At 32.2% G+C, this 20,926-nt stretch overlaps 1 protein-coding gene across 1 annotated transcript in view; it reads left to right on the forward strand.

The window, feature by feature from the left end:
- TLK1 (tousled like kinase 1) overlaps positions 1 to 20,926 on the forward strand; it is a 192,191-nt gene that overhangs the window by 112,450 nt on the left and 58,815 nt on the right. The window contains exons 4-11 of the mRNA XM_037022905.2: positions 1,721 to 1,796; positions 4,656 to 4,702; positions 6,404 to 6,499; positions 7,954 to 8,043; positions 9,074 to 9,166; positions 12,348 to 12,458; positions 12,571 to 12,707; positions 15,687 to 15,875. Of these exons, the coding sequence (XP_036878800.1) occupies positions 1,721 to 1,796; positions 4,656 to 4,702; positions 6,404 to 6,499; positions 7,954 to 8,043; positions 9,074 to 9,166; positions 12,348 to 12,458; positions 12,571 to 12,707; positions 15,687 to 15,875 (839 nt within the window). The remainder of the gene's footprint in view (positions 1 to 1,720; positions 1,797 to 4,655; positions 4,703 to 6,403; positions 6,500 to 7,953; positions 8,044 to 9,073; positions 9,167 to 12,347; positions 12,459 to 12,570; positions 12,708 to 15,686; positions 15,876 to 20,926) is intronic.

Raw genomic sequence — 20,926 nt, forward strand, 5'->3', positions numbered from 1 at the left:
GTTTGCATTTGGTGATTTTGACTAAACTAAATGAAACTAAACTAATGAATTATTTATCCTAAACTGCTGTTAGTCATTCTGCCTCCTGAATAGATTGCCAGAAAGGGTGGATTTCTTTAAGATCTTTGGTTTGTGATGTGAAAACATATAGACAATTTATTGGTTACAGTTGATCTTACAAACTTAATAACATTTTGAAAAGTTTTTGTGTAGTTGATTCATTCACTTAGTTCTTGATAGTAGGGTGTATAGCATGTCACACAGAGACAGAAGAACAGTTTAGGCCTTGGAAGTATATAGAATTGAGTTGATTTGAATTCTGGTTACCTTGAGTGTTATTCATATTCATGTATTAAGTAATAACTATATGCGAAACATGGGGTGGAAGGGTGATGTTGGGAGAAGGTAAAACTTCTGTCTTTAGACAATTCAGTGACTAGTAACATTCACTTCAGCCTCTGAATCTGTTGTCTTGTTGGCAGATGGAGGTGTGACAACTTAAAATCCCCAAGGTAACACTTAGGGAGACCATAGATATTCAGATAAATTAGATTATGTATTGGAGTTGTAGATTTAATCATAGAATTACTCAGAAACAGCAAAAGATGTGGATTAAACCCCTTCCTTGTTTAGGGACTGCGTTGCCTTTAGACATGTATTTTAAGTTAGCTTGATGTTTCATTTTTATTCATTCAGATATTCTTTGTTCTGGCACCAGAGATACTTGCCAAACTTCTGGAATTTGAGGCCCCTGTGCTGTTACTGCCTTGTGCTTTTGCTCTTGGTTTTAATTTTTTACTAAGCACAGCAGTGTCAGACTACATAAAATTTACTTGTTATTTTAGCCCAGTTAAAAAATACAAACCATCAGTTAAAAAAACAAGCCATCATGTAGGGTTGGGGGTCTGCAAACTTTTTCTGTAAAGGGCCAGATTATTTTAGGCTTTGTGGGCCGTATATGGTCTATGTTGGAACTACTCAACTCGGCTTTTGTAGTGTGAAAGCAACCATAGACAATATGTAAATGAATATTATTGTGTTCTCATAAAACTTTATGAACACAAATATTAATTTTTTATAGTTTTCATATTGCAAAATATCCTTATTTTGATTTAAAAATTTTTCAATCATTAAAAAATGTAAGTCATGCTTAGATTATGGGTCCTGTGAAAACAGCAAGCCAGGCAGATTTGGCCAGTGGTCTATAGTTTGCTGACCCCTGATCTAGGGCATAATCTACAAATTTGCTATAATTGTTGTTGGATAATAATTGTTAAGCAGTTCAGTGAATGGTCTTTTTTTAATAGGAACTGCATATATCAGGGATTGTGTTCTCCTTTTTTTTCATCCAAGTTTACTTTTATAAACTGAATACACATAAAAGGGAAAACATTAGTTCTTTTTTTCATATTCAGTTAGAAATTTGAAGGGCATCTTTAAAGGTTAATTACTTTCAGATTTTTCATCTACCTGAAGTCAAATTCTGTAAATGTGAATTTCAAATAATGAATACAAGATCTTCTATACTTCAAATTTAAAATTTTTCCACAGTAAGAAATTTTATCTTCTAAATAAATTTTAAGTAACTGCACATTTGTATCATATGAACACTGTTGAACAAAAGTTTGTTATTTTGATAATAAAAATGATTATTATATTGACTGTAATAAGTTTGTATGTTAAAAGTGTAATTTAAAATTCCTTACCTTGCTTTCTATAGACTCCAGAAAAAAAACAATCGGAGTCATCGAGAGGAAGAAAAAGAAAAGCAGAAACTCAGAATGAAAGTAGTCAGGGTAAGTGAAACAAAAGCTTATTTTCAGAGTCACTTAGGCATTTATAATTAATTACTCTGATTTTTAATTAACAGTTTAATTATAGGTTGAACAATTTCATGTTTTTGTGATTTCTATAGCTATTATATAACTTCTGAATTAATAAAAGTTTAGAATGTATTTTGCATGATAAATAATATGATATTGGAGTTTTTTTGTACCACAGATAGTGTATGGTTACTGTTGTTAGGCTTTTTGACATTTCCCTTAGTTTTTTTCACTGAAGAATAAGAAAGACAGTGTCATGTCCAAACGTGGTAAGCATTACCTTGTCTATCACCTTTAATATTTCTATTTGAAATACAGTATTGAAATGGCTTGTTTTTCAGTAAGAACTTTATATCTCATTTTAAAAAGCATTGTATAGTGTTTAAAGGATAAGAAAACATAGGAAACTGGTTGCCTCTGAGGAGTGGAGCTGAGAGAGAAAGACAAGGATAGATGGGAGAAGGACTTTATATCTCACCTTAAAACAAGTATCCAAACTTACTCATCCCTTGTATTTAAAAAAATAAAAAATAAAAGACTACATGAAATGATTGAGAGACTTCTATAATAGCACCATCTTTTTCTTTTCAACCTTTCCTCATCCTTTCTTGCATTATCTACCTTTTATGATACGATTATTTTCAGTAGACTTAACAAAAATTCTTGTAATGGACAACAAAATAGTATTGACATTTAATTTGACCCTCAAAATTAATATAAATTGGGCTCTTGAATCATGTATGATGATGATTTTATACATTTACATGCTTTGGAGCCACTCTTTAGCCGTGAACACATGGTTTACTATTATTTACATGTGGCACTGGCATCAAGGAATAGGCACTAAATCACTCTCATACCTTTCTCTAGGTATGTGGTACTTTGTATCTCAGTCTGTCCTACGCTCCTTCTTGGTCTTAGCGTAGTTCCCCAAAGTTGGGGTAGGTGGACTTGGAGATTTATTTAGTGCAAAGAAATATTAGTTATGATAGTTTCAACTTTAGATTTAAAAACTTCAAAGTTGGTCTCAGAATCAAGTAGGACTTCTGGCTTGGTTGATCCAATCTATGTCTTTAAGAAACCACATTTTTTTCTTTGTGGTTTGCCATCCAAAGAATTGTCTGATTTTTTTTTTTACAGTTTTAGAATGGTTGCCAATTTTAGTTGGATCTACTGATTTCAGCTTCCTCACTCCTGTTTCCTTTGAGGGAGGCAGGCTTTGCTTTCTCTGGGTGTGTGTGTGTGTGTGTGTGTGTGTGTGTGTGTGTGTGTGTGTGTTTTTCCTCCTCTTTGAAGTAAGCTTCTTCAAGTCCAGAACAAACCTCTCATCATCTTATTGGCCAGAATTGTGCCATGTGCCCATTCCAAAACCAGTTATATCCAACAGAGGCATTGTTGTCCCTACAAAAATCATCAGGCTTATCTCTGGAGTTGAAAATGGGGTAAAATTACCCTTAGAAGAAATATAGGCTTTGTGGAAAGGATGTGATCCCTGATCAAAATTGGATTTCTGATCAGATGGAAAGAAGTGGAACTATGAATGGAGGCCAGATAGGAGTCAGTTTCCCTAAAGTTACATGTACTATATAGAGGAGGGAATGTTAACAGAAGAAAATTGGGGTTCAGTTAGGGAAAAAGAATTGGGGCTATAGCTTCTGGATAGGCAACTGTCTTTGTCTTTATTAAAATGTCTCTGTCTTTATTAAAAACACCTCTTTAGAATCTGCAGGGAAGTCGTTATAGGCAGAAGGGAAATTCTTTTATATAGTACTTTCTGACCTCTAAATAAATCTGTATAAAACTATTGTTTCAAATTTCTAGGTACCATTTATATTCCCAAGTATGTACTTCATTTTTTTTTAAATTCCCCATACCTTGTTTCCAGAGGAACTTCAGATAGTTGAACTTCCAAATGTATTGTTTGTTCATCTCAATAATGCCTGGCACATAGTAACCACTCAAGAAATATTTGTTGAATAAAATAAACAAGTGAATGAATGTAAGTCAATATTGAATTGATAAATGTGTATGCTTGTGTTATCTAGAGCTTTTGACTCTCCATGGTATGGTGTCATTAGTTTTTCTTTTACAACTTTAATGTATTTTATATAGTTCTAGTGAAGGATAGTTCCTCCCATTCAAAAAAAGTATCTGTAAACACTCTTTATTAACAACTTCTTAATTCAGTATTTATAAAACTGATGAAGAGCAAAATTTTTTAATTAAAGAACTGTGGTATTAATGATTTTGATCACTTTATCAATATGGTATATAAGAGCAATATTTAAAATCTAGTTTATCAAAGAAAAATCCCATTAATTTGGAAATACTTTTTAGAAAATGAAAACATTTTGCAAAACAGCATTCATATTAAAGCATGTTATTGTCAGTTTGTTACGGTTTGTGTTAACCAAAGCTTTTTTATTATTTATATGGGCATGAATTGGTTTGTCATTTATGCAGCTGCCACTTTTTTTATTCATGGCTTTTCTTTCATGAAATTAATAGCCATTAATCAATATAATAATGTAGTTTTAAAAACAAAATCTTTTAATGTCATTTCTATACATGATTCTCTAATAATTGGGACTTTAAAAAATTGACATGTTTCTGTTGAAATGTCACTTGAGTTTTGGGTTTCTGAAATTGGCATCTGACCCTCTGAGAATTCTTACTATTCTTTTGATGCCCATCACTACCCAATTAAAATATATTCTTTTAATTAAATGATTTCTCTGTGTATTAGGGAAATAAGTTTGGCACATTCTCTTTCTGATACAGTATATGATAGTCATGATTGATTTTATAAAATTTTTTACTTTTATATTTTAGGAAAAAGTACTGGGGGACGTGGCCACAAAATTAGCGACTATTTTGAAGTAAGTCATTGAGAAATATCTCCAGTTCTTTATATTATTTACTAATTATTTCTGCTCTGGGCTGAAATAATTTCTTCAACACACAAGATCAACTTTTTATTATCTACTTGATTAGAACAATGATTCACTACTATGTGATGTCCTGTCTTCCTAGGAACATTAAGGTATACTTTTATAATTGGTATGGCACATAATATCCAATGTACTTTTCTCACATATTTGCTTATAACAACCTAGGAAATAGACAGGATAGGTATTAGTATTCCTATTTTACAGATGAGAAAACTGAGGACCAGAGATGTAAAATAGCTTACCTAAAGACAAACTTTTAGTGGAAGATCAAAGAGTAGAACTTAAAGTCTAACAACAGTCTTTTGTTCAGAATTCTTTCCACTGTCAAAACAGGCTTCGTCACACCACAGCAACATTTGAGATCTGTGGATGGAGATTAAATAATGATAAAATAAGAATCTAAGAGTCCCTGACAGTAATAAACAGTGGTAAATTTAGATTCTTATGCAATCTGGAAAGTTTCCTTGCATCTGACACAGAACCACTTTCGGCTACTAGTTTTACATTATAAAAAACATTAATATGATTATTAAAACAAAAAACATGATCTACTCAGTTTAAAAATATTTATATTTACATGAGAGTGAACAGAATTTGCTGGTTAGAGGAAGGGCTGCATTAAAAAATTTTCTTTACCCTCCATTGTTTTTCTTTATTGGTTTACAGAATCTAAGGGAAAACTTACTGACCATGAGATACCTAATGCTCTTTAGTTGAGGTCAGTCCCTCAATGCTAATATAATTAAGAATCTCTGCCAAAAGTAGGATCTGTGCAAATAAACAAATCACAAGTTTCTTGAATACCTACTGTGTGCCAGGCATTATGCTAGGCACTATAGATAAAATTAGAGAAAGTCCCTAGGTTGCAAGAAGTTATTTAATGAAATCCCTAGGAAGTCTCTCATCTCTGCTGCTCATGCCTAATAATATACCCTGAGAGACAGCCAGTAGCACCAAATTCTTTTTCTCTTCCCATTCTTAGTACAGAAATGAAAGAAATGAGAGAGGCAGCTACAGAATATATTAGGTGGCTTCTCTTCATGTGCAGCTAAGTCAGGCACTATAATGCATGTCATACATGTAAGAAAGGATCGATTTTTAAAGATTTTGATTGTTAAAGGGAAAGGATTTGGTCTATATAATTATTTTATATGGAACTACAACAGATCTGGAGAATGATAATTCTGTTTTAAGATGGTTATGTTCACTAATGTCTACATGTAAGCATATTAAAGTTTTTTGAAATTAGAGGTCCTACTGCTTCAAAAAACATTTTATAAGGGAATGGTGCTAAAATATGAAGGAAAAAAAAAGATAGGTTCATTGTTTTTTGGAGGAATTTATTTGTCTTTGAGTCTGCCAAAATCACAAATTTGTAGCCAGTATGTTTGAGAAGTAAGGATCTTTACAAGACGTTCTTGTCATGTTCTTGTGATCAGTAGTCTCTCTTTAGTCTTTTGGGATTTGGTGTAACTGACCTTAGTTTTCCTTTTTCCTGACCCATTTAAATGACTACCGAATTTAATTTATAACATATGTTTAAATAAATTACATTCAGTGTACCGTATCTAAAATAACAGCTATCTAAGCCTATTTTAATAAATAGTGGTATTTCCTTTTTTTCCTTAGTACCAAGGTGGGAATGGCTCAAGTCCAGTAAGAGGCATACCTCCTGCAATCCGTTCTCCTCAAAATTCGCATTCACATTCCACTCCTTCCTCATCTGTAAGTCTTTACATTTGTAGTATTGGGTCTACTAGATTATGTATAGTGAATAACTTTTATAACTTGTCTTTCTTGATTGTAAGTATGTGTATATTATCTTGTATATATATTAGTACTTATCTTTTTAAAAGGTCTACTGTATATATATATATATATGTATATATATGTATCTTGTAAATATATAGTATTTATCTTTTTAAAAGGTCTACTAGATTATACTGGGTAGGTTTTATAACTTTATTGATTGTAAGTATATATATTGTTTTGTGTATATATTAGTATTTATCTTTTAAAAAAATTCTGTGAGTAAATTAATCTTTTTTAATGATCTGATGCTAATAGAACTTTATTTCTGAAAGTACGATTCTTAAAGTTTTACTGAATGAATTATATCCAAGAAGGAATGTTTCTGTTAAGAATGCTGTTGGTCCTATGGAACTAAAATGAATACTCTTATAGCAGGCCATATTCTGTTACTGATATCCAATTTTTATCTTTCTTGTCAATTAAATTTCTTAACTAAAATGAGAGCATAATCCCATCCTGGGAATCCTTAAGAGAAAGATGGTAGCTATCAGCCTTGGGATCATTTAGTTCAGGATAGAAGAAGGATCTTGGACCTAAACCTCCTCATATAAGTTTTTGGTTTGTTTCTGACATTCTAAGATCTAGTTATAATGCATTGTTTTGCATATTTGATTTCATTCATTACTTTCATTATGTGAAAGTTCAGTGTCTGGCCAGAAAAACAGTATTGGCTTTCAGTAACTTAGGCGAAATAAATTTTTTTTAATCAGAATTTTTCGTTATTTATTCAGATTTTCTCCTTTTACTTCCAGTGTCCTCTTCTAGTCCTTGTCTGTAGACATATACTTAATTGTGTCTTACTCATTCTGTACCTTAGGGCACATCATATTGTCATATAAATGGTCATGTAAGACTCAACAACTTTAAGAGTTGTAGTGATGGCATTGATACAATGATGTAATCTGCTTTCAAAGAATGTATTTTTAAACTAGTGACTACATAAACCATGAAACTTATCAGCAAATTGATATTTACTACATATGGGCATGTATTATTATCCCTAGTACTAAAAATACTGTATTAAATTTTTTTCAGTTTTACTTTTGAACCATCAAAATCTGTGTTTAACATTTTTGTTTTGAAATAATGTATTTGGTCTTGTTTTATTGAACAGATTGAAAGCGTTAAATTTCTTTTATGGCAGTCCTTGAGGGCAGGGAGTATTTGGTTGTCTTTCTCACTGAGCCTTATGTAAGGGAGGTACTCAGTGAATACTTATTAAATAAATGGTGATTAAAAGTTTTTAAAAGTCAATTATGTTCTAATTAGCTATTATCCTTATAAAAATTTAAGAAATATTAAATAGTTGTTGCTAAGCAGAAGCCTATTTTTTTCTTGCTAATGTAGAAGTTTTAATTTTTTTTAAGGTTCGACCGAATAGCCCTTCACCTACTGCATTAGCTTTTGGGGACCACCCTATTATACAACCAAAGCAGTTATCCTTTAAAATTACACAGGTAAATAGTATTAAAACATTTCTTTGTGTATCTTCTAAGAAAGAATTATCAACTTTTTATAAACAACTGTAAGATGTCTTCTCTTTGTTTTAGGCATAGTTGTAAAATAAAATTATACATCAAGAAACCTAATTACTAAACATTTGTAGGTGGTGAGTAACTGAAACAACCCAGTTTATTATCAGCTTGTCTTTGTTACACAGGTTAAATATATAGATATTTAAAGCAAATTAAATTAACAGAACAACGATAACATGTGGATTCTGTTTACTGTTTCTTTTTGAACTTAACATCCAAGTACATATAACTGATGTCATCATGAAGCTGTTAAATTTGTTATAAGTGGACACTGAAGTGATTCAATTTGAGTATCTATATGTATATATATATTCATATGTGCTATACACTTAGAAAAATCATTTGAAAATTGAGTTAATCACATTTTTTTTACATTTATTTAGTTCTGTGAATTTTGAGTACTAAGTTTTTTATTTTAACATTTTTACACATGACAGTTTTTAGGTGATTCTAAGACTGGAGATTGTGAAAGTAGATCTTTTTGCTTGGCTCCTTCAGTTGCCTGGTTTATTGCCACTAGACTTTTCCTGTCAGGTCATATCCAAACTGTTGTATGTGCATCAAACTTCATCATTTGGGTTATCTTTAGTCAGGGATACAAGTACATTGCTTTCAGTCAGTAAATTGCTTGTAGAAATTTTTGCCATTTTCAAAAATCAGCTAGAGTTAATAGCACAAAGTGGTTATATTGAAATTTAATGGAGAACATATCAATATTCTAAAAATATTAGTAATTAACCTTCACATGTTTCTTTGTAAGTTTGTAGCACTTGTACTTCTGAAGATACTAAAACTTAAAAAACTGCACTAAGATTTTTTGGGGATACCCTTTATATACACATACAAACTCAAATATTTTCTTTGCTTTTTAGAGTCAGTGTAAAATCTAATTTTATGTTTGCATACAGTGATATAAATAATGGAGATAATAAAATACTTTTCTTTCATTTAGACTGATCTTACAATGCTGAAATTAGCAGCATTAGAAAATAATAAAAACCAGGACCTGGAAAAGAAGGAAGGTCGTATAGATGACTTGCTCAGGGTAAGTAGCAAGCCATGGAGGGAAACAAAATTGAGTAAATTATTTGGTAATAGTAAAACTGTTGAGAAAATACTTAGGATTGTAAAAAACCAGCTGCAAAAAAAAAATAAGCTTTTTCTGGTAGTGTAAGTACATGATTGAAAATGACAACTTTAAAGTGAGAGTTACTATATTTGCTCTTTAAATGTGAATTAAGAAGCAGTTGGGGACATGGAAGGTTTTCAAATTAATTTTTATGTGAGCAGTTATCATAAGACAGTCCATTTCATGTTAGTTTTAAAGTTGATTTTGTTGCAAACCTAATATTTGATATTATACAAGATGAAATAACTGCTGCAATCCTGTGAGATTTTGAATGGAAACTTTGTAAGTAAAAACACATCAAAAGTATACATAGAATGTGAGTAAAGTATGAAGCAGTGGTTCTCACCCTTTGTTACTCATTAGCATCACCAGATGGAAAGGGCAAGAGGCACCTTATAAGAGTATTGATGCCTGAACTCCAGTCCGAGGGGTTCTGATTAAATTAACGTGGTGTGGGGTTTGACCTCCTCCAATTCCAGATGATTTAAATTAAGCCAGCACTGAGAACTATTGGTACAGAAACTCAGTAAAACCAGTATCTATGATCCTATCGTAATTACCAGCACCTTTGAAGTATCACTGTGCCTTTCCTGATCCCATCCCATTCACTCTGTCACACCCCTTTACCATTAACTGCTATTCTGTTTTGCATCTATTACAACTTTGTGTTTCTTTATGGTTTTATATATACATATATATAAAATCTGTTTATTCTTAACATATTTCAACTTCATAGAGTAAAAGTATGCTGTATGTACTCTTTGTCCTGCTTGTTTTCACTAAACATATGTGGGATTGTCACAGTTTGTTCATTTCACTGCTATATACTAAGACATTATATGAACATACTATAATTTATCTTTTCTGCTCTTGGTGGACATTTTGTTTTTACATTTTGCTAATGCGAACAGTTCTTGTAAGAACATTCTTGTTAATGTCTTCTAGGGCAAATGTGGAAGAATTTCTATAATTAGGAGAGACATGGTCAGAGTACAGAGCACCACCTCTTCAATTTTGCCTTATAATGTGAAATCTTTCCCAAAGTGGTTAGAACGGTTTATCTTCCCACAAGCAGTAGGCAAGAAATAATCTCATTGCTGATTATCTTTGCCAAGTCTTGTTATAATCAGATTAAAAAAAAATTTTTTTTGGCCAATTTGATGCTGTAACAGGGTGTCTTTTATTATGCACTCTCTATTTATCTTTTGAGCATCTCTTAAAATACTAATCTTTTGTGTTTCTTCTGTGAAATAAGTGATCATGTTTTTTGCTCCTTTTCTCACTCGGTTGCTGTCTTTTTCTTTTTATTGATGTCTCACTTCGTTTTGGGGTATGGTGTGAAGTAGGATTTTGTTTTAATTTCTTTCTACATAGATAACCAGTTGTCTAGCCCATTTAATTAGAAATCCTCTCTTTACTGCCAGCTCCATCATATTAATCTAGTTTCCATATAAAATGGATCTATTTCTAGCTCTCTGCTGTGTTCCATGTTTTATTTGTATATTCCTATGCTGGTACCACAGCATCTTTTTATTATTTAGCAACTGTTTTTAGCTGTTAGTAACAGAGAACATAATAAATAAAATACAGTATTATTTTTTGAGAGAAGAAAAAAGAAGTGGGCAGCCCAGGTATGCCAGCTCCACAGAGACATGTGGGGTCTTGGCTCCTTCAGGTTTTCTGCTCCCCCATCCTTAGTGCATGGCTTCCATACTGAAAGTCATATCAAGGTACAAAATATTTATTAGAACCACAATTACGGTATCTGTGTTCTTATGCAGAAAACAGGAAGAGGAAGGAGATAACAAAAAAATGCAACAATTATTATGTGCAGCCTTCTTGAACAGAAGACTTCTGCTTAGATCTCACTGACTATCCTTAACTGCAAGGGAAGCTGGGAAATGTGGTCTTTTAACTAAGCACATAACGGTCAAGAACAATATTAGTTTTCCATTAAGGAAGGAAGAAGAATAAATAGATTGGGTGTTCGTAATTACTGTAGCTTTATATTAAATGTTGATATGTGGTTGAGCAAGTATCTTCCCTCTGACTATTTTTGGTCCTTTGCAGTGTTAGACAAATGGTATTAAAATGGTATCAGCTTTCCAAATTATGTGCACATACACACACACACAATTTTGTTGGGTTTCATTTGAATTGTACCTAATGATCAGGGTCTGTTGGTACTGAATTCCACTTACGTTATTTTGGATAAATAAAGTCTTTATTTTACCGTTTTCTTTTGAAAAACAGTATTAAGTATATAGCTTTAAGTTGGTAGCTGTTTTCTCCCAGCATCTTTGATGTATTATGCCACTGTGCTGAATTCCTTTTGTTATTTTGAATAAACAAAACGTCTTTATTTTACCCTTTTCTTTGAAAAACAGTTTTGTTATATATGTAATTTTAAGTTGGTAGCTGTTTCCTCCCAGCATCTTTGATTTATTATGCCACTGTCTTTTGGTTTCTACCATTATTAGCCTGACCTGTGATTCTCGAAGTATGATTCCCAGACCAGAAGCATCAGCATTACTGGGGAACTTACTATAGATCAATTGCAGGCCCTACCCTATTGACTTTTAGACCTTCTAACTCAGAAACTCTCGGAGTAGGTCTCATTAGTCTGTGTTCTCCTCAAGATTATTCCCTTATCACTATAGTAAACAATTCAGACTGATCTGAATAGGAGAGGTCCCTTCCCTGAGCGTATGGCTGCTTAAGTGTTAGACACTTTATATACTATATTTCAGTTATTCACCTAAGTGACGTAGTTATTATACCCCTATTTTAGAAATAAGAAAACTAAACTAAGGCTCAGATAACTTAACTCAGCCAAGGTTATATACCTTAGAGTGTGGATTTGAACCCATGGAGTATGAATAGAAATTCCACGTACTTTCCACTACAAAATTAAGCAGCATTTAACAGTATTAACCCATGTTAAGTGGATATTTTTAATTTTTTTAGTATCAGACACAAATACTTAATCTTCTTAATTCATTTCTGTTTATGTAATTTATTCAAATCATTAAAAATATTCCTAAGTGTATCATATACACAAATCCTAGAGCTTTTCTATTTTCTACTTATGTTGTAGGCAAACTGTGATCTCAGACGGCAAATAGATGAACAACAGAAGTTACTTGAAAAATACAAAGAACGATTAAATAAGTGCATATCCATGAGTAAGAAACTGCTTATTGAAAAGGTAAGTTAAGGTTCAATAAATTTTTCTTTTGTGTTCACTAGCCCCTTTTACTTTGTACACTTTTAAATACAAATGATTAAAATTGAATGATAATTTTTCCTCATTTTTGCAGAGTACACAAGAAAAACTGTCAAGCCGAGAGAAGAGTATGCAAGACAGATTACGCCTTGGGCACTTCACAACAGTTAGACATGGTGCTTCATTTACTGAACAATGGACAGATGGTTTTGCATTTCAGAATCTTGTGAAGTTAGTCATTCTTACATTTTAAAAAATTGAGTATTCCTTTTGGTTTTCATTACTTTCAGAGATCATAGATTGGTAATTATGTTCTACATCTACTCCTTACTACTCTGAAATCATAGAATTTAGTACATTTGAAAGAATATAAAGCAAATATTACAATTTTAGCTTTACCAGACTTCTTGATTAGTTAGTATTCATCTAAGCAGTATGATATATTATTCTATGTATGACTTTCCCAAATAAAACTGACCCTTTACCTTTACAGATGATTGGGGAGGAAAATTGTTGAAAATTTAATTTTAATATTAAGATTTATATCTGTATCTATATCTTGGGTTTTTTCTACTTAGTCTTTTTTCCATTCCCCAATCCTTACTTATGTGTTAATATTCAGCACTTGGCCTGCTTTCTCTTCCTATGGAAAAGATAGGAACCTTTTCTCTTCTTCCTCAGATAGAATAATTTATAAATTAATGGCACTGAACATGTGGCTTTAGTGTTTCTGAGGTAACCTTTAATCATTGTTACCATATTTTCTTGAGATCAGATGGTGTTAGGTAAGGATAGTTAGTTGACTGTGTGTTAAGGAGCCAGGGCCTTTGGCTGCTCCTATTTTTTGCTGAAAAAATTTTAAAAACCTGAAAAGCCAGCATCTGCTTCAGTTTTCCCAGAGTCAATCCAGTTTTTAAATGGATAATGGAGGCAAAGCTTTATTTCACATAGTGTCACATAAACATTGCTGTTTCAAATGCTGGTTCCCAGGACTTACGACAGAATGGCTTTCTCTCACTCTCAGTTGGTTTATTCATCTTTTGCTCAGTAGAGCTGTGCTGGGTGCTAGGTATACCATAATGAAGGACAGTGCTAGGGAGTTAAAGTGTTAATTCGTTGGATAACTGAACTATTAAAGGTTTGTATATAGTGTGTGTAGTTAGAATTGAGTTCTAGAAAGATAACTCTGGTTGGTAGTGTGGGAATAATACTGGAAAGAGGATAAATTGTTGACATTTCACATGGAGAGGTATCCGAGTGAAAGGTGATCAGGCTTGTGCTAAAATACTGACAGCAGAAGTGGAGAGCAGGAGATATGTTTGTGATAGAAACCATGACTTTTAAGTGTTTTATGAGCAAGAACCTCTGCTACGAAGCCCAGACCTATAATTGTCCTGGTATCGAACAAGAGAAGGTTACATAATGTAACCTTAAATATAAATAAAAAATATAAACTTTGCCAGTAGTTAAAATTTCTCCACTGAGCTTTCAAAAACCAGTGTAATTGGAGCTCCAGGTTCATGAGACCTTGGAGATTTAGAGTGGCATGCTCTGAGCAGGCATAAAGCTCTGCACCCTGTCCTCATGCCTTGCCCTATGCCTCTCTTCCATTTAGTTGTTTTTGAGTTATATCCTTTTATAGTAAACTGGTAATAATCTAGTTTTTTTTAATTGTATTTCTTTTCACTAAGAAACATTTATTAAGGGCCTACTGTGTTATTTCATATACATATTTTATATCAAGCCATTTATCGGTGTGTATCAAGCTGTATGTCAGTGATATAACCCAAAGTAGTTGGAAATGAAAAAAGCAGTAAGTAAATATTAGTAATACTAAGTTAAAAATCTCAAATTTGTATGGTCATTCCTGAATAATGAGGTATTAGCTATATATCCATTCTAGTAAGTCTTTACTTTCCATTATTAGGATTTTAATCATTAGAGTTATTGCTGTTTATTGTCATTTATAACACTTGGTTCTACTGTAAACTAGCTTTAAAAATGAACTTTTTTAATAAATTGAAATTATTTATTCCCGCTTCTAATTCTTCAGATTTTCTCTACCCTTTTACTCTTTTACCCAGGTGGCTCTTGATTCTTTTGCGCCTACCATAGTCTACTAGTATTTGGCCAGAACCATAGAAGGAAATATGTGTAAAGCTGCTTCTGCAGCAGAAAGTAGAAGCTCTGTAGTTCTGTTTTGTGGGGGTGGGAGAGCAAGGAAATGAAACATTTGATTTGTTCTAAATCTAAGTATCATAGCCATGTAGAGTTTAAACGTTTTTTTTTTTTTAAGGTGAGGTTACCCAAAGGGAACATAGTCCCTATTAGAACAAGCTTAGGTGTTCTGTGATGGGGTGGCTTAAAAAAGCTTCACTGTTAATCCACTTCATGCCTTGGTAAAATAGCTGAAATCTCCAGTCTACATTTTTATAATACATGTGAGTCTCTTAGTTTCTAGAATTAATAAACTTTAGATTCTTGAAGGGAAGCAGTAATTTTTACTTTTATTAATTGCCCATTTTTCAAAGCTGTGATCATTTTTCTTGCTGTTTCCTTTCTCTAACTTGTCAGATTTCCTTTTTTATTGTTAATTTCTTATAAGTAAGGTTAATTTTTGTTTCATTTCAAAATACCCCTTGCCCATTCCAAAAATTTCTTTTTAACAAAGATAAATTTAGAAAATAACTTTATTAAATTTATATTTATCTTTTGTAAGCTTTTGTGCAAACTCTTTACGTGATAATATACATGGATAAAATCTACCACTGAACTCTATTAGTTATTTTTTTCATTCAACAAATATTTATTGAATACCTACTGTGTGTCAATCACTAGGGATGCAGTAGAATAAAAAACAGATACCATCTCTGCTCTCATGGTATGAGTAGTTGAACTAGACACATTGTAATCACGTATCTATACTACAGGAATGATGTTTGTTAGAAAGAAGGAGATGGGGAGCTGTAGGTACTATGAGGTTATATATAGCAGCACATCTTCCTCTAGTCCAGAAGGTTTAGGGAAGCCTCCTTTAGAAATGAAAGTTTCCAGTAAGACTTGGACAGTGAGCATGAGTTGCATCACAAGAGTGGGACCATAAGGTTACAAATTTATATTGTGTGATTTTTCATGATTATTAATGTATTCATGTTTCAGCTGAAAAGTAATAGAAAGTTAATATGGTTTTTTACATTTATTTTTATGCAGACAACAAGAATGGGTGAATCAGCAAAGGGAAGATATTGAAAGGCAAAGGAAACTTCTAGCCAAACGCAAACCTCCCACAGCTAATAATTCTCAGGCACCCTCTACCAATTCTGAACCAAAACAAAGGAAAAACAAAGCAGTCAATGGAGCAGAAAATGATCCCTTTGTCAGACCAAATTTACCACAACTGTAAGCCTCTATTTTTCCTTTTCCTTTTCTTAAATTGTTTCCATTGATTATGAATGTTAGTAATGTATGTTATTTATAACTAAATAGTAAAAATAGGGCCAAAAAGAAGGCAGCATTGAAAATTACCTCTTAATTAATAAGCCCCAAATATCTGAATTCTACCTTTGTAAGTGGAGATGTATTCATTTTTTTTAAAAATAGAGGTAGAGGTAGCCAAGAGAAGGCTGGAATCTACTCTTGCTTCTAAGTATGAATGATGGTCAGTTATCAAGATTGATTTTTCCAAATCAGTCTTCCCATTAATGTTCCTTTTTTCTGAGAGAGTGTTAAGTAATATAACTGACGTGTATTTTTTCAATGTCTGAGAGCAGTACATTGGTAGGTTATAGGTATTGTTTTTCCCCTTTCTGCTTTTCCCTATTTTCTAAATTTTCTGCCTTAAGGATGAATTACTCTTTATAATTCAAGGGACAAAGACATATTTAAAAAATGAGTTGCATGCTTATCATAGAAAACTTGGAAAATAAGGGAGAACATAATAAAACAATGTGGAGCCATGATCCTGTCCCACAGATAATACCAGTACTAAAATTTTGATGTACAGAGGCATCCAAACTTACATAATTTTTTTGTTCTACAAGAACTTATATAAGTATGTGGATAGGAAATATATATACACAAAACCCTCTGGTTGATATTTTATATGGATGTATTCTTTTTTCTCTTTTTTTTTTGAAAGATAATTTCATCTATGCTTTGAATCCCACTCCTGCTACATCAGGAACCTCTTCTATTGATATATCTTTATTATACATCTTCAACCTTTTGCTTTTTATTGGTTCCTTCCTTTTACAAAACAAAAGAACCCTCTGCCTTAGTTATACATCCCTCTAGTCTCCATATTCTGTCATCTTCATGACTAGGTTTTTTGAAGGACTTGCCTGTGCTTGCAGTCTCTTCTGTCTAATAATGATACTAGAAACAGATGTTTCCCTTTCTGTCGCTTTCTGTGTCTATTTCCATAATATTTTTATATCTGTCCATCTTCATTGCCACTATCTTAGTATGGGGTCTCATCTCTCTTTTTCAACTGAGGCTGCTATTTCTTACATGTTTCATCACGTCACTTTCATGGTTAACATCCTTCACTGTCTTCAAGATAAAATTCACTCTCATGAAGGCTCTTTATAGGCCTTCTTGTTTCTCTCCTTAGCTTCATTGCCTGACATCTGCCATATGTATAATGTTAAACTCTTTCAGTTCTCTAAAATGACTATGTTTTCTTGTTTCTGTGACTTTGTAGATCTTGTTCCTTGCCTTTCTTCACCTGTCTCATTGCCTTTTCATCCTTTAAGGCTTGGCTCAAATACCAGTTTCAGTAAGAAGCCCTCTCTAAAAAATTTTAACCTGCCAGTTTTTCCCCCTAGACTTTTGTACATACCTGAATTGTAGCATTTTTCTGTTTTGTATTTCCAAAATATAACACAGTTCCTGGCATATGGAAATAATCAGTAAATGCTAAATTACAATACATAAGCATTTGACTGAATTTTTCTTCTTTTTGATAGACCGTTTTTCTGGTTTGTCACATGTGTTTTGCATCCTGCTTATCTTCCAAGTTATTAAACTGTAGTTTAAAAACAATAGACTTGCTTCATTTCTATCCCATTTTATTACATATGTTGACTTAGAACTAACTCTCAAGTTACACTGCTGTGTGTTCTGGGAGTGGCAAAGTGATACTACATAGCAATTTGATTGCATCCTATACAAATACAGATTTAAATAGGGAAAAAAGTCACAGAAGTGATTTCATTTGTATATACTATAGTTTGATTTTGGCAACTGTATAGGGCAAATGTCTTCTAAAAACTTTTGAATCACTGTTCAGTGCAGAATATTTAGTATAATTATCATAGAGATCATGATTCATTCTTTTCTGTCAAGAAATTAACATAGAAAAGAAGTTACCATTATTTATGGTTAGGACTTTAAGCTGTGTAGTCAGGCAAATGTGCAACCCAACTTGTTATTTTTGGTAACTGGTTTTACTTCTTAGAGCCTCAGTTTCCTCACTTGGAAAAGTACCTACATTGTAATGTTGAAAGGATGGTATGAGTTAATGTATATAAAATACTTGCATGGTTCCTGGCTCTTAACAGATTTTTAACTACCAGCAAGATTCAGTCAAGTTTTTGAGGTGGTATTTTGTAATTCTAGTGATAAAGACTTTTTTAATGCAGGGTAAATAGTTTGCATAGCTAATATGATCTATAGAAATGTCTAAGTGATCCTTGTATTAATTGTTTATTATTAATAGATTTTAATCAAGATTTTGACTTCATGTTAAATATATTTTCAATTAAGTTTTGATTTTATCTATATATTTTATGTTTCATGTAGAATGATTACAAAAGTAATAGTAAAATTTTATGTTATATTTTGGTTAATGAAGTTTTAGAGGTCACTGTTAGCTCATTAAGCTTTAATTTTTAGCTCAATATTTTATATAGCATGAGTTAGTTGGTAGATTACTTATCTCTTGTAAAAGACTTTTAAATTAATTACTTCAGAGTTTTAGTTCACAGCGAAATTAAGCAGACAGTACAGAGTGTTCCCATATACCCCCTGCCCCCACACATGTACAGTCTCCCCCATTGTCAATATTCTGCACCTGAATGGTACAGTTTGTTATAGTTGGTGAATCTGCATTGACACATTCTTATCACCCAAAGTTTATAGTGTAATTAAGGTTCACTTTTGGTGTTGTGCAACTTACGGGTTTTGAAAAATGTATGATTGAGTTTTAAAAATCTTATCTGAAAAAAAAGTCTTTCATTGAAGCTTCTAATCCATTTTCATTTCATGTATTCACTTATATGTCAGGGCTTAAATCTTGCTTTCTTTGTTCTTTCTATTCATCCTGCCTAGTCTCTATCCCTTTTTCTTTTTTTCTTACTGGATTGCTCAGTCTCTGTTTGATTCTTTTTCTCAGTATATATACATACACACACACACAAACCTGCCTAAAGACATTATTGTCTTTTATAATAAGTCACTGTTCATCTGAACTTTATTTACCTATATATTTATCATTTTTTGCTCTTCATTTATTCCTACATCTCTGATTTTATATATAATAGGATCTTTCTGCCTTAAAATACCATTTAGAGATTTTCTGTTAGTATTGGTGTGTTGATTGTGACATTTTTCAGTTTTTGTTGTTCTGGAAACAATTTTATTTTGCCTTCATTCTTGAAATGTCTTTACTGGGTTTAGAATTTTAGGTTGGTACTTATTTGAAGATACTACTTTACTGTCTTCTGATTTAAATTATTACTGTTGAAAAATGATCTGACAGTCTGTAGATAGAAAGTCTTCAGTGGAGCAGAAGCAATATTTGAAGATTAGATAACAGAATATTTTTAAATGGTTGAACAAGATGAGTCTACAGATTCATGAAGACCAGAGAATTGCAAGTAGGATGAATAAAAATAAATACTCACTTAGACACATAATAATTAAATTTCAGAAAATCAAGGGAAAGAGAAAAAATTCTTAAAGCAGCCAAAAGGAAAAAAAAAGATATATTGGAAATAAATGATAAGAAAAAAATATTCCAGGTAAATACAAACCAGAAAAAAAGCTGTATTGTATCAGACACATTAAAATTTAAGGCAAAAATTCCTAAGAAATAAAGTGGTTATTTCACTATTATAAAAAGTTCAAATTACCAGGGACATACAATAATTCTAAATTTGTATGCACATAACAATGCCTCAAGGTAAATAAAAAATTGATAAAGTATTATAGATGCATCCACAGTCCTAATAGGAAATTTCAGCACACACATTTCTTAGATTAATAGAACATGTAGTTAAAAATACAACAATATAAAACAACACACAATGGTGATATAGAAAATTATACTAGGATTGACAAACTTAACCTAATGGACATATGTAGAATAACCCTTAATATCTGTAGAGTATATATTCCTTTTAAAGCATGGACTTTTATAACAAAATGACCATGTTAGGTCATAAAGTAGTCTCAACAGATTTCAAAGGGTTGAAAGAGTTTGTAAAAGACTGGCATTGTTTCTTCCTTAAATGTTTGGTAGAACTTGTGACTGAAATTTAAAGGATTGGAATCATATAGAATGTATCCTCTGACCACAGTGGAATTAAACTAGAAATCAGTAATGCAAAGGATAGAGGGAACGTCTCAACGGAAATGAGAAAATACTTCTAGGTGAATAACAGGAAGAGTGCTATGTAGCAAAATTTGTGAGATTAATATGAAATGTTATCTAGATGGAAATTTATAGTTTTACATATATGTATAGGAAAAGAAGGAAACTAAAACATTGTAAACTAAGTATCTACCTCAGTAAGTTAGAAGATGAGCGACAGAATTGAAAAAGGAGAGAGGAAAGATAAGGGCAGAAATTAATGGTATAGGAAACAAACATATAATACTGAGAATCAACCAATCCACAGGAAAAAACTGTGGTGTTTTTTTTAATACTAATAAAATTGAAAAAGAGGACAACCATTTTCAGAAATGAACAAAGAAATATAACTACAGAATTTTACAGATATTTAAGAAAACAAAATACTATAAATGGCTCAAATTTGAAGTTTTTGTGAAATGGATACATTTCTAGAAAAATACAACTTAGTAAAATTGACATTAGAGTATACAAAATCCAAATGGTTTTATAACTAATAAAGAAACTGAATCTGGTCTCCTGGAAAAAGATGGCAGAGTAGGAAGGCAAAGTGGACTCCTCCCAAAAACACATAAAACACAAAAATACAGCAAATACAACTGAACCTGAAAAACCACTTGAAGAATGCAGAACTCTGACTACCTGCATCTGGGGAAGAAGAGAAAACCTCAACAGAAAAGGGTAAAGTGGCAAGACTGAGATCTGGCAGGACCCAAGTCCTCCCCCCATCCCAGCCCACAGGCAAGAGAAAGAGGTATGGAGAGGGGAGGGGATAGGAGCACAGGATCACTGAATACCTGGCTCTGGAAATCTGCTC

This window comes from Manis javanica, chromosome 12 (genome assembly GCF_040802235.1).
Source record: "Manis javanica isolate MJ-LG chromosome 12, MJ_LKY, whole genome shotgun sequence".
NCBI lineage: Eukaryota > Metazoa > Chordata > Mammalia > Pholidota > Manidae > Manis > Manis javanica.